Source organism: Thalassophryne amazonica, chromosome 18 (genome assembly GCF_902500255.1).
Source record: "Thalassophryne amazonica chromosome 18, fThaAma1.1, whole genome shotgun sequence".
Classification (NCBI taxonomy): Eukaryota; Metazoa; Chordata; class Actinopteri; order Batrachoidiformes; family Batrachoididae; genus Thalassophryne; species Thalassophryne amazonica.
In genome coordinates this window covers 34,097,171-34,111,769 of record NC_047120.1, presented here as the reverse complement: position 1 = coordinate 34,111,769, position 14,599 = coordinate 34,097,171, and the positions used below count along the sequence as shown (strand labels likewise).

The 14,599-nt window shown below is 47.1% G+C and overlaps 1 protein-coding gene across 2 annotated transcripts in view; it reads left to right on the top strand.

The window, feature by feature from the left end:
* Positions 1 to 14,599, top strand: part of cyth1b (cytohesin 1b) — a 70,784-nt gene that overhangs the window by 20,220 nt on the left and 35,965 nt on the right. The window contains exon 1 of one of the 2 annotated variants that reach the window (XM_034194152.1): positions 3,077 to 3,424. The exons of the other annotated variant lie outside the window; for it this stretch is intronic. Within the exon in view, the coding sequence (XP_034050043.1) occupies positions 3,337 to 3,424 (88 nt within the window). The 5' untranslated portion in view covers positions 3,077 to 3,336. Of the gene's footprint in view, positions 1 to 3,076; positions 3,425 to 14,599 lie in introns of those variants that run through there. 2 annotated transcript variants of the gene reach the window in all.

The following is a 14,599-nucleotide window of genomic DNA, read 5'->3' as shown; positions in this document are numbered from 1 at the left end:
GTGAGCTGTTAGCTTTGAGTTGGTCACGCATAGAAATACATTGTGGCAGTAAGCTAGCAGAGAGGTTTGTTTTTCCCCAGAAGCAGGTCTGAAATATGGATTAAGGATTTTGGATCGCCCTCAGCATCCTTTTTAATGTGCTTAAACTCCAGGTGATGTCATGCTGGGTAGCTAGTTCAAGTTCAAGCTTATTTGCCATTTGCAGTATTAAAACGACATTGGAAAAATGGTGCAAGGAGCTCAAAAGTGCACTAGCAAGACATACACAAACAAGAGTTCTCTATATGTCCTTGTGCACCCAAACCATGATGATATAACCTGGTCAGATCCATTTCTAAAGGGGAAATGTATCACACTGTCTCCTGGCTTGTTGACTATAGCCAACATTTATGTGTCAAGACAATATTGAGTGCTCGTTTTACAAATTGTGGCCACGTTTCAAATGGCAATAAAACTGATTTTTATTTACAGGTATTATCAAGTTTTAGAGATTTGCTTTCAGCTTGAGTTTGAGGAAGATAATTTTAGAAATGTTTATTCTTTATTTCTTTGTATTTCTTGTATTTAAAATGGCATAAACAAATTAAAATGTGTGAAATTCCAAGTGTTCCAATATTTTTGGAGGGCACAGTATCCTAACCTTATGATGAGTGCAAAATTAGTGTGGTATTATTACTGTTTTGTTTAAGAATGTTTAATTTTCACTGTGGCTGCACTTTGTGTCAAATCATAGTCATATTGTATATCATATTGATATGACAATATTGAGATACGATAATTTGGCCATTCTGGGTTTTCACGTATCCCGTAATCCCTTGTGTGCCAGAGAGTCGCTGCAGTAAAACAACATAGAGAATCCACATGATGACAATTGTAAATGAATATTGTAAGTCCCTTCGGCTGCTCCCTTGTTTGCACTCGGTGGTCGCCACAGCAAATCCAAGGTGGATCTGCATGTTGAATTGGCACAGGTTTTACGCCGGATGCCCTTCCTGACGCAACTCCACATTACATGGAGAAATGTGACAGGGGTGAGATTTGAACCCGGAACCTTCTACACTGAAACCAAGCGCATTAACCACTTGGCCATCTGTTGTGTGGGCCGCTGAAGAGGAGGTACTGCTGGCCCACCACCACCAGATGGCGCCCTGCTTGGAGTGCGAGCTTCAAGCACGAGAGGGCGCCGGAGCCACTGGGAGTGACAGCTGTCACTCATCCTCAGCACCAGCTGTCACTCATTCATCTCATCACCATCACCATAAAGGCCGGACTGCAACTCCACCTCCTCGCCGAGAAATCAACTACCAATCAGGTAATTTTCTCTGCTGACTTAAATTCGAGTATTAGTCTGATCTCTTTTTGCAGTCGTTTTCCTGGGACGGATACCCTGTCTGTGGAGTTGGCGTTTGGTGTGGACTGCGACGGCTTCGCCTCACACCCCACCCAGATAAGTGGTTATCTCAGGAGCTGCACGAGTGTGTGATTGGAGGTGGAGGTTCTCCCTCCTTTACTGAATACAGACTGTGGGATTACTGAGTGTGCAAACTCACACTCATCTGGACTGTCTCTGTTTTCTGCCAGCAGTACCGGGTCTGACTGCTGAAGACAGCGGCCACCTGGGGTGCAGGGCTTGGCGGCTCCGGTGTTCTTCAGCTCCGTTGGCGGTGGAAGCTGTGTGGATCCGGCTTTTCTCTCGCCAGGCGTCTTCTATCGTCGAGCCTGCCCACACGTCACCTGGTGTATGATTGACAGTCACTGTATTGTTATTGTCTGTACATCGTTGTGTGATTCACAACATTAAATTGTTACTTTTTGGCTTATCCATTGTCCTTTCATTAACGCCCCCTGTTGTGGGTCCGTGTCACGACACTTTCACAACAGCCATCACTCCTACCACAATTGTAAATGCATATTATACTACAAAAATGTAATTTTTTATGCTTTTCATCACGTTAATAAGAGACTGCTGCATGATACCCTGAAAACTTGCTAAAACAATTATAACAAATAATCCGTGTCTGCTACGTTTAATCTGCGTGGAATTTAATAAGCGCAAACCGAATTTCAGACATACTATTATATATATTAGTCTGGAACAAAGAGTACAAACAGTGTTGTAAAGAACAATAATCAAGACGTTAAAGAGCAAACTTCACTTTCCCCCAGAACGACATGATCAGGAAGCGAGCATAGCTCACAGCAGCTCCCATTGAAAATAATGGAGACAGCCTGTGATTCTCACATATTTATATATCTCGCATAAAATAAATGCAATAACAACGTCTATGAACCCAGAGAATATATTCAGGAGAGTTTTAGGTATAATATAAAAATAGTTTTATGTTGCGATGTTAATGGTATTGTCCATGTGTGGCGGTTAAAGTGAAGCGTGATCAGTGTCTCAATGCAGATCTCAACTGATATCTTGCAGCGCGGGATTTGAAACCTGAAAAGCCTGAATATTATACAGCCCTACTGTCAACTAGCTGAAAACTTTGAATATTAATTTACCTCTACATAAAAAAAAATGCTTAAAGTGGCAGGGGGTTAAGAGGGCTGTAATTAGGGGGGTCAGCTGAAAAACAAAAAAGAAAAACGTGCTTCACTCATTCATGTCCGCGACATATGCATATTCATGAATTTGTTTCAACATCCATGTAAGTATTTTCTGAGAAAATAATCAAAAATGTTATCAAGCTAACAAATTGTAATGCCAACAAAACCTCCTTGATGAACACAACAATACATAACTCATTCACAATCTTCTCCTTTGACCACCACTGTTATAAGAAAACCCATTCCTAGCACAAATTATACCTGTAACAGAGACAAATAAGATGTTGAACCTTCTGACAGCCTTCATATGACTCAGGGACTTTGGTCACATGCAGTATAAAGACGTCCAACATGTAGTTTTATTCCCACGGTGTGTATCTGAATACTTCACTGTGGGTACAACTCTGACTCAACTATTCTGATCGGTTTTGATGATGTGTGTGTTAACAAGTGTATGTATGGCAACCAAATTCAGCAGTGAGGTCGAGCATGTAGATAGTGAGGAGGAGGAGGGAAGATAGAGAGAGAAAAAGGGAGAGAGAGAAGAGAGAGTCTCTGAGTTCTCTGAGAGTCTGACACAGTCTATTGGCAGGCGTGGGGAAATACCGAAGCCTGGATTTTTCAAGCACTGGGAACAGAGCTCCAGTCGTCTGATTTGCCCCCCTGTCACAATGATGCTGACTTAATGAGGAGTAAAAAGTAACAAGATGCTTGGAAGATACAGATATTGGCAGCCTCAGCACCATTTGTCACAAAGTCCTGAATAACCACGTTGTTGTGATGGGGACAGTCAGTGAGCTGTGTGCCTCCAGTTTCCAGGCATTTCTGTGTCCGACTGTCCGACCTGCAGCACCTGCTCCATCTACAGGTAAGCATTTAACACCTTCTATTATAAAAACATTATTATTTTATGTTTAGGCAGCGATTTGTGATGGAATCTGCGCTTTTGACAAGATTTTCTTCAATCGATAGATCTTTATTCATATGTGCGCAAAGTATATGTACAAATCACATTACACACAATGACAATAGTGACAAGTCAAATAGGGACAATAGAAACTAAGCTTTTTGAAACCTCAAAATGAAGCAATGCCATTTCAAAACACTGGGAACAGTAAAGTAACCAAATGCTTCAGAAATTATTGACTGTTTCAAAGCACTGATAATTGGAAATGAATCAACATTCAGAAATGATTTGCCACTTCAAAATACTGGAAACAGTAAATGAACCAACTGCTTTAGAGCTAATTTGCTATTTCAAACCACTGGAAACATAATTTAACCAAATGCTTCAGGAATCATTCCCTATTTCAAAACAATGGAAACAGTAAATGAACCAAATGCTTCAGAAATTATTGACTATTTCAAAGCACTGGTAAGTGGAAGTTAATCAACAAATTCAGAAATGATTTGCCATTTCAAAATACTGGAAACAGAAAATGAACCAACTGCTTTAGAACTGATTTGCTATTTCAAACCACTGGAAACATTAATTTAACCAGATGCTCTGGAAATTATTCCCTGTTTCAAGACACTGGAAACAGTAATTGAAATAAATGTTTCAGAAATGATTTGCAATTTCAAAGCACTGGAAAGGGTAAATGATCAAAATGCTTCAGAAATTGCTTGCTATTTCAAAACATTGGGAACAGTAAATGAACCAAAAGATTCAGAAATGATGTGACATTTCAAAATGCTGGAAACAGCAAAGGAACTAAATGCTTTAGAAATGAGTCGCCATTTCAGAACACTGGAAAGGGTAAATGAACTGAATGCTTCAGAAATGACTCAGCATTTCAAAACACTAGGACCAGTAACTGAACCAAATGTTTCAGAATTGTTTCATCATTTCAAAACACTGGGAACAGTAAATGAACCAAATGCTTCAGAAATATTTTGCTCTTTCAAATAACTGAGAACAGTAAGCGACCACATTCTTTAGAAATAATTTATTTCAGAACACTAGAATCACAAAATGAACTAAATATTTCAGAAAAGATACAGTATAACACTGGAAAGATCAAATGAAACATATACTTCAGAAATACGAATTTCTGAATCGTATTTCCTGTGTATAAATTTCAGTAGCACACTTTTTTCAATGTTTGTCCATCTTCCCATATTGTGTGGAACACGTGTGCTGGCTAACTCGAAACAGTGCTGTGCTGTCTGTGCTGCGTGACAGGTTGAATCATGGAAAAATAAGAATGTTGAAGAATTTCATGTGTGTATCTAATATTAAGAAATGCAGGTAAATATTCACACACAGAAAACCCAGGTAATAGCTTTCATTTACGTAATATCTCCCCAGGAGAATTGAATTGCTAAGCTAGGCTAACAAGTTTAAAGGTTCTGGCTTCTTCTAAGATATGTCTTCGTTATGCTTAGTGGTACTGTATGTAGCTTTTTTACTCTCTCACTCATCTTCAACCACTTGGGGGGGGGGCTATCCCACCACTGTCATACGGCGTGAGACGGGGTACACCCTGGACAGGACGCCAGTTTGTCGCAGGGCCACATACAGACAAACAAACACATTCACACCTGTACGCACACTTAGGGACAAGTTAAAGTTTCCAATCCACCGAACCTGCTTGTCTGCGGATGTGGGAGGAAGGCAAAACACCCAGAGGGAACTCACACAAACACGGGGAGAACATGCAAACTCCACACAGAAAGGCCACAGGTGGGAATCGAACCCATGATCATCTTGCTGTGAGGCAACAGTGCTAACCACTAAGGCACCGTGCTGCCAGTATGTAGCTTTTAAAGATTTTTAAATATTTTTTGATAAAGTGTGGCTGAGGATGAGGTGGGCACCGAAGTACCCCCCCCCCCCCCACAGTTATGCTCCTGTTTTGACATTTTTTTGAGCTTTAAGAACACATTTGCTCTTTTACTTTGCATCATATTTTTATTTTCTTACATTCTGGAGTTCAAGAAAAGTGCTTTATGAATAAATTATTGTCATCATGATTGGTAACACTATTTTCTTCACATTTAGTTGAACAACATGTCTCAAAATCACAACCAACAGTGAGACCTGGAGAGCAGGACTGGCACAAAGTGCAATCAGTGTTCGGTTGCCGTGGTGATTTTCTGTTGGGATGTGAAGGCACTGTGTGTGTGTGTGTGTGTGTGTGTGTGTGTGTGTGTGTGTGTGTGTGTGTGTGTGTGTGTGTGTGTGTGTGTGTGTGTGTGTGTGTGTGTGTGTGTGTGTGTGTGTGTGTGTGTGTGTGTGTGTGTGTGTGTGTAACAGTACAGAAGAGAGAGTTTGTGCCATGTTGTTGTTTTTGACATTTCTCATGTACACACATGAGTCAGGCTCGGTGTGCTGTTTGTGTGTGTGTGTGTGTGTGTGTGTGTGTGTGTGTGTGTGTGTGTGTGTGTGTGTGTGTGTGTGTGTGTGTGTGTGTGTGTGTGTGTGTGTGGTAAGACGGTGGGCTCCATATGAGAAAATGACGCACACACATCAACCCTCTCCAGTGGGTGATGCAGTGACATAATCGACATCATTGCCCACTAATATCTGTCCACAGTGGTGCTTTTATACACCATCAATAAACTCAAAATGAGGTTTCACACAGTAACACAATAACAGGTTATTTCCACTTGACATACTTCTTTTTTTTTTTTACACTTATTTTTCATTTTCTCTGTTTTTCTCCTTTGTGCGTCTTTTTGTTGCCTTTGCAGCAGTGATGTCTCACACATCCTTTAGCCACGATTTAACTAAAACTACTGTCTGTAAATTTGATTCTAAACAACCGTTTTCATACTTTCTCTACTATATTACAGCAAATTCTTCTCCTCGGCCCTCCTCCTGATTTTGTGTCCAAACTCAGAATAAAGCACCAATTCAAGAGCACAGCTGCAATCCTTTCCTCTCTCCTTCCCTCTGTCCTCTCCTCTAAACCTTTCTCCATTCCTCAGACGGAAGCCAAATACAGTTCTTGATATCATTCTGCTGCTTCTGTGTATATAATGTTTTTGTTAACTACAGTGTTATTATATAGTTACAAGAATGTTTTAGTCCGCACATTGTGCCAGGATTGGTATTCAAATCACAAAATTATATTTTGGAAAAGATAGTGTTGAGAGTGTTATCATGGATGTGACATCACACTTCAGAACTCTATACCCTTGTGGATGTAAAACATCGCAACAATGGCACAATGTAATTTGTATGGGCCCCACATTTATCACAATAACCAACTATCACAAAATTAATAATGTTTAAGATGGTGCAAATGGGCAGTGTGATGTCAGATGAAATTATTTAAATTATTTATGATTGAAATATTTCATATAAGAGATAAATTAGAGTATGATGGGGCTGTACATGTGTGTGTGTGTGTGTGTGTGTGTGTGTGTGTGTGTGTGTGTGTGTGTGTGTGTGTGTGTGTGTGTGTGTGTGTATACAGAGTTCAAGTAGGTTTAATAGATGACGTTTTAATAGTTGAAATTTTTACCAGATGTTGGTAAGTAATCCACACATACAAAGAAATCAAACCATAGATGTCCATAAATTTAATTATTAGATTAGATATTATTTTAGATTATATTAGATAAGAGATTAGACAGAACTGGATTCTCTTAAGGAAATTGAGGTTCCAGCAGCATTGGACAGTAGTAGCACACAGGGTAAGAAGCACACAGAGCATCAAAAGCAGATGTTAAGAAATAGTTTGCAAAAAGTAAATACAAATATAAATACCAGAGCTATGGCTTACTGGCTCCAACTGCTCCTCTCCTTTACCTCCTCTGTCTTCCTGTTACTCCTCCTCCCCCTGAGTGAGGAGTTGTACAGTCTGATGGCCTGAGGGACAAAGGAGATTTTCAGTCTGTTTATCCTGCACTTGGGAAGGAGCAGTCTGTGGATGAAGAGGCTCCTCTAGTTGCTGATGACAGTGTGCAGAGGGTGACTGGCATCATCCACAATGTCCAGCAGTTTGTCCAATGTTCTCTTCTCTGCCACCATCACCAGAGAGTTCAGCTTCATGCCAACCAGAGAGCCAGCCTGTCTGATCAGTTTGTCCAGCCTGGATGTGTCCTTCTTGGATGTGCTGCCCCCCAGCATACCACGATGAAAAAGAGGATGTTGGCTACCACGGACTGGTAGAACATCCACAGGAGTCTCCTGCAGATGTTAAATGATCGCAGCCTCCTCAGAAACTACAGCCTGCTCTGTCCTTTCCTGTACAGGTGGTTGGTGTGGGTTGTCCAGTCCAGTTTGCTGTCCAGCCACAGTCTGAGGTACATGTATTATGTGTAATAATGTAAAATGGCACAGGGAAAGTATTGAACATGCTTCCTGAAATGTATTTAATGCTTTGTACAAAAGCCTTTGTTGGTATTGAAGCTTCAAGATGCCTCCTGTATGGATAAACTACAACCCCAATTCCAACAAAGTTGGGACGTTGTGTAAAATGTAAATAAAAAAGAATACAATGATTTGCAAATCCTCTTCAACCTATATTCAATTGAATACACAACAAAAACAAGATATTTAATGTTCAAACTGATAAACTTTATTGTTTTTGTGCAAATATTTTCTCATTTTGAAAATGATGCCTGCAATACATTTCAAAAAAGTTGGGACAGTTGTTGGGAAAGTGTAGGTACACGGACCCACAACAGGGGGCGCAAATGAACGGACAATGGAGGAAGTCAAATAACACTTTACTGTTGTGAAAGGGCACAACAAACACAACAGATCACAACAATAGACAAAAAGTCAAATCACAAAAGGTGTCGTGTGGGCAGGCTCGAAGATAGAAGACGTCTGTCCAAAGCAGAACCGGAACCACACGATTTCCTCCGCCACCAGACCCCGGGAATACTGGAGCCGCCAAGTCCCGAACTCCCAGGTGGCCACTGCCTCCGCGTGTCGGACCTGGTACTGCTGGCGAGGAACAAAAAACAATTAAATGTGGGCGCGTATGCACCCAGCAATCCACACGGCAGGAAAACCAACTCCACCTCTTGTTGGAAAAAGAGTCTGCTATACAATACACAAAGTCACAAAAGGTTACTGTTGAAAAAATCTCACAGCCAGCTGAGAACGTTACCTTCCTGGTAAAGCGATATCTCGGCAAAGAGGTGGAGATGACGTCTTGCTGATATACCGATGCTGATCAGATGAGTGGTGACAGCTGTCATAGGTGATGAGTGTCAGCTGTCACCCCGGCTACTCCTGTGAGGCGGCAGCGCCCTCTGGTGCCTGGAGCCCACACTCCAGGCAGGATGCCCTCTGGTGGTGGTGGGCCAGCAGTACCTCCTCTTCAGCGGCCCACACAACAGGACCCCCCCCTCAACGGGCACCTCCTGGTGCCCGACCAGGCTTGTCCGGGTGGCGGCGGTAGAAATCGGCCAGGAGGGCCGGGTCCAGGATGAAGCTCCTCTTCACCCAGGAGCGTTCTTCAGGTCCGTACCCCTCCCTGTCCACCAAATACTGGAAGCCCCGGCCCATCCTACGGACATCTAAGAGCCGGCGCACAGTCCAAGCCGGCTCGCCATCAATGATCCGGGCAGGAGGTGGTGCCGGACCCGGAGTACAGAGGGGTGAGGTGTGATGGGGCTTGATCCGGGACACGTGGAAAACGGGATGGATCCGCAGTGAGGCCGGAAGCTGAAGCCTCACTGCGGCTGGACTGAGTACCTTGATGATTTTAAACGGACCGATATACCGGTCCTGCAGCTTAGGGGAGTCCACTTGAAGGGGAATGTCCTTAGTAGACAACCACACTGCCTGCCCTGGCCGGTACGTAGGGGCCGGGGTCCGCCGACGGTCTGCATGGGCCTTCGTCCTCATCTGGGCCCTCAGCAAGGCAGAACGGGCGGCACGCCACACCCGACGGCACTTCCGTAGGTGGGCCTGGACCGAGGGCACACCGACCTCTCCCTCAACCACCGGAAACAGAGGAGGTTGGTACCCCAGACATACCTCGAAAGGGGAGAGGCCGGTGGCTGACGACACCTGGCTGTTATGGGCATACTCGATCCAGGCCAGATGGGTACTCCAGGCCGCCGGGTGCGCGGCTGTCACGCAACGCAGGGCCTGCTCCATCTCCTGATTGGCCCGTTCTGCTTGCCCGTTGGTCTGGGGATGATACCCGGATGAGAGACTCACCGTGGCCCCCAGTTCCCGGCAGAAGCTCCTCCAGACGTGCGAGGAGAACTGGGGACCGCGATCGGAGACGATGTCTGTTGGGATCCCATGCAACCGGACGACGTGGTGGACCAGGAGGTCCGCTGTCTCCTGGGCCGTCGGGAGCTTCGGGAGGGCCACGAAGTGGGCCGCCTTGGAGAATCGGTCCACTATCGTGAGGATGGTGGTGTTGCTCTGGGACGGCGGGAGGCCCGTGACAAAATCCAGGCCGATGTGGGACCAGGGGCGATGGGGCACGGAAGCCCTGCGATGGTCAGCCTTGCCCCTGGCGCAGGTGGTGCAGGCCTGGATGTAATCCCGGACGTCGGCCTCTAGGGACGCCCACCAGAAGCGCTGCCGGACAACTGCCACGGTTCTTCGCACCCCTGGATGACAGGAGAGCTTAGAGCCGTGACAGAAGTCCAGAACTGCAGCCCTAGCTTCTGGTGGGACGTAGAGTCTGTTCTTCGGCCCAGTTCCGGGGTCCGGGCTTTGTGCCAGGGCCTCCCGGACGGTTCTCTCTACGTCCCAGGTAAGGGTGGCCACGATAGTGGACTCCGGGATGATGGGTTCCGGTGGATCCGACAACTCCGTTTTGACTTCATCTTCATGTACCCGGGACAAGGCATCCGATCTCTGGTTTTTGGTCCCGGGACGGTAGGTGATCCGGAAGTCAAAACGGCCGAAGAACAGTGACCAGCGGGCTTGCCTGGGGTTCAGCTGCTTGGCGGTCCTGATATACTCCAGGTTCCGGTGGTCAGTGAAAACCGTGAATGGCACGGACGTTCACTCCAACAGATGTCTCCACTCTTCAAGAGCCTCTTTCACCGCAAGGAGTTCTCGATTGCCGACGTCATAGTTCCGTTCGGCCGGGGTCAACCTGCGGGAAAAATAGGCACACGGGTGAAGGACCTTATCGGTCTTCCCGCTCTGGGAAAGCACAGCTCCTATCCCTGAGTCCGAGGCGTCCACTTCAACCACTAACTGGCGACTAGGATCGGGCTGCACCAGAACGGGTGCAGACGAGAAGCACCGTTTCAACTCCTTGAACGCGGCATCGCAACGATCCGACCAGGTGAAGGGGACTTTTGGTGAGGTCAGGGCTGTCAGGGGGCTAACTACCTGACTGTAGCCCTTAATGAACCTCCTGTAGAAATTTGCAAAGCCGAGGAACTGTTGCAGCTTCCTACGGCTAGTGGGTTGGGGCCAGTCTCTCACCGCCGCAACCTTGGCCGGATCAGGAGCGACGGAGTTGGGGGAGATGATAAACCCCAGGAAGGACAAAGATGTGCGGTGGAACTCACACTTCTCGCCCTTCACAAACAGCCGGTTCTCCAACAACCGCTGCAGGACCTGACGTACATGCCGGACATGAGTTTCAGGGTCCGGAGAAAAGATGAGTATATCGTCTAGATATACGAAGACGAATCGGTGCAGGAAATCCCGCAAGACATCGTTAACCAAAGCTTGGAACGTCGCGGGGGCATTAGTGAGGCCGAATGGCATGACCAGGTACTCAAAGTGACCTAAGGGGGTGTTAAATGCCGTCTTCCACTCGTCTCCCTTCCGGATCCGAACCAGGTGATACGCATTTCTAGCTTAGTGAATATTTGGGCTCCATGCAGGGGCGTAAACACTGAATCCAACAGGGGCAACGGGTATCGATTACGAACCGTGATTTCGTTCAGTCCCCTATAATCAATGCATGGACGAAGTCCACCGTCTTTTTTACCCACAAAAAAGAAACCTGCACCCATCGGGGAGGTGGAATTCCGGATCAACCCGGCGGCTAAAGAGTCCCGGATGTAGGTCTCCATTGATTCGCGCTCAGGTCGTGAGAGGTTGTACAGCCTGCTGGACGGGAACTCACCGCCTGGAACCAAATCAATGGCACAATCGTACGGGCGGTGGGGAGGAAGGGTGAGCGCCAGATCCTTACTGAACACATCTACAAGGTCGTGGTACTCCACCGGCACCGTCCCTAGATTGGGCGGGACTCTGACCTCCTCCTTAGCCTGGGAACCGGGAGGAACCGAGGAACCTAAACATACCCAATGGCAGGTCTCGCTCCACTGAACCACTACCCCAGACGGCCAATCGATCCGGGGATTGTGTTTTAACATCCAGGGGAACCCTAAAATCACACGGGAGGTAGCAGGAGTCACAAAAAACTCGATCTCCTCCCGGTGATTTCCTGACACCACCAGAGTTACTGGTGGTGTCTTATGTGTGATTGGAGGGAGTAGGGAGCCATCTAGTGCCCGCACCTGCACAGGCGAGGTAAGCGCCACCAGAGGGAGCCCTATCTCCCTGGCCCATCTGCTGTCTAACAGATTCCCTTCAGAGCCCGTGTCCACCAGTGCTGGGGCCTTCAGGGTTAAATCCTCATAAAGGATTGTAACTGGGAGTCGTGTGGCAATGTGGGTGTGTCCCACGTGAATGTCTCGGCCCACCCCTAGCCCAGTTTCTAGGGGCGGGCGTTTGGTGTTTAACCGCTCGGGGCAGTCTCTTACCTGATGCTCTATCGAGCCACAAACAAAACACGCTCCGCGGGCCAGCCTCCTCTGTCTATCTGGTGCCCTAAATGTGGCCCTGCTCGTGTCCATAGCTTCGTCAGCAGGGGGAGCTGTAACCACACGGAGCACAGGGGCCGTGGAGCGTGGGGAGGGCGGAACGCGGTCGGAACCGGAAGGGAGAGGGACGGCACATGCCCGGCCACGCCCTTCGTCTCGTTCCCGACGACGTTCTTCTAACCGATTGTCTAATCGTATTACGAGATCAATAAGCCCATCTAAATCCCGCAGTTCGTCCTTAGCCACCAGCTGCTCCTTTAGAACCAATGACAGTCCGTTTACAAAGGCGGCGCGGAGGGCAGTGCTATTCCAGCCGAACCTCGCAGCCGCGATGCGGAAGTCGACTGCATAGGCAGCTGCGCTCCGGCGCCCCTGTCTCATTGACAGCAGCACGGCTGAAGTGGTCTCTCCTCTATTTGGGTGATCGAACACTGTTCTGAACTCCCTCACAAACCCATCATATGTCTGAAGGAGCCGTGAATTCTGCTCCCAGAGCGCTGTAGCCCAAGCGCGTGCCTCACCGCGAAGCAGGTTTATTACATAAGCTATCTTGCTGGCATCAGTCGCATACATGACGGGGCGTTGTGCGAAGACGAGCGAACACTGCATAAGGAAGTCCGCGCACGTCTCCATACAACCTCCGTACGGCTCTGGTGGACTTATGTATGCTTCCGGGGAAGGTGGGAGGGGTCGTTGAACGACCTGTGGAACGTCACTGTTACGCACAGGGTCGACAGGAGGGAGAGCCGCAGCAGCGCCCTGAGGGCGCGCTTCCACCTGCGCGGCGAGAGCCTCCACCCTGCGGTTAAGGAGGACGTTCTGCTCGGTCATTAAATCCAACCGAGCCGTGAAAGCGGTGAGGATCCGCTGCAACTCACCGATCATTCCTCCTGCGGACGCCTGTGCGCCCTGTTCTTCCATTGGCCGTTCAACAGCCGGTTGACGCCCCTCGGGATCCATGACGTTGGCCGAGATATCCTGTTGGGAAAGTGTAGGTACACGGACCCACAACAGGGGGCGCAAATGAATGGACAATGGAGGAAGTCAAATAACAACACTTTACTGTTGTGAAAGGGCACAACAAACACAACAGATCACAACAATAGACAAAAAGTCAAATCACAAAAGGTGTCGTGTGGGCAGGCTCGAAGATAGAAGACGTCTGTCCAAAGCAGAACCGGAACCACACGATTTCCTCCGCCACCAGACCCCGGGAATACTGGAGCCGCCAAGTCCCGAACTCCCAGGTGGCCACTGCCTCCGCGTGTCGGACCTGGTACTGCTGGCGAGGAACAAAAAACAATTAAATGTGGGCGCGTATGCACCCAGCAATCCACACGGCAGGAAAACCAACTCCACCTCTTGTTGGAAAAAGAGTCTGCTATACAATACACAAAGTCACAAAAGGTTACTGTCGAAAAAATCTCACAGCCAGCTGAGAACGTTACCTTCCTGGTAAAGCGATATCTCGGCAAAGAGGTGGAGATGACGTCTTGCTGATATACCGATGCTGATCAGATGAGTGGTGACAGCTGTCATAGGTGATGAGTGTCAGCTGTCACCCCGGCTACTCCTGTGAGGCGGCAGCGCCCTCTGGTGACTGGAGCCCGCACTCCAGGCAGGGTGCCCTCTGGTGGTGGTGGGCCAGCAGTACCTCCTCTTCAGCGGCCCACACAACAACAGTGGTATGTTTACCAGTGTGTTACATCTCCTTTCCTTCTAACAATACTCAATAAGTGTTTGGGAACTGAGGACACTCATGATTGGGTATAAAAGGAGCATCCCCAAAAGGCTCAGCCATTTACAAGCAAAGATGGGGCGAGGATCACCACTTTGTGAACAACTGCATGAAAAAATAGTCCAGCAGTTTAAGAACAATGTTTCTCAACATTCAATTGCAAGGAATTTAGGGATTCCTTCATCTACAGTCCATAATATAATCAGAAAATTCAGAGAATCTGGAGAACTTTCTATATGTAAGCGACAAGGCCGAAAACCAACAATGAATGCCCGTGACCTTCGATCCCTCAGGCGGCACTGCATTAAAAACCAACATCATTGTGTAAAGGATCTTATCACGTGGGCTCAGGAACACTTCAGAAAACCATTGTCAGTTAACAGAGGTCGTCTCTACATCTACAAGTGCAAGTTAAAACTCTACCATGCAAAGCGAAAGCCATACATCAACAACATCCAGAAACGCCGCCACCTTCTCTGGGCCTGAGCTCATTTGAAATGGACAGACACAAAATAGAAAAGTGTGCTGTGATCTGATGAGTCCACATTTCAAATTGTTTTTGGAAATCACGGACGCTGTGTC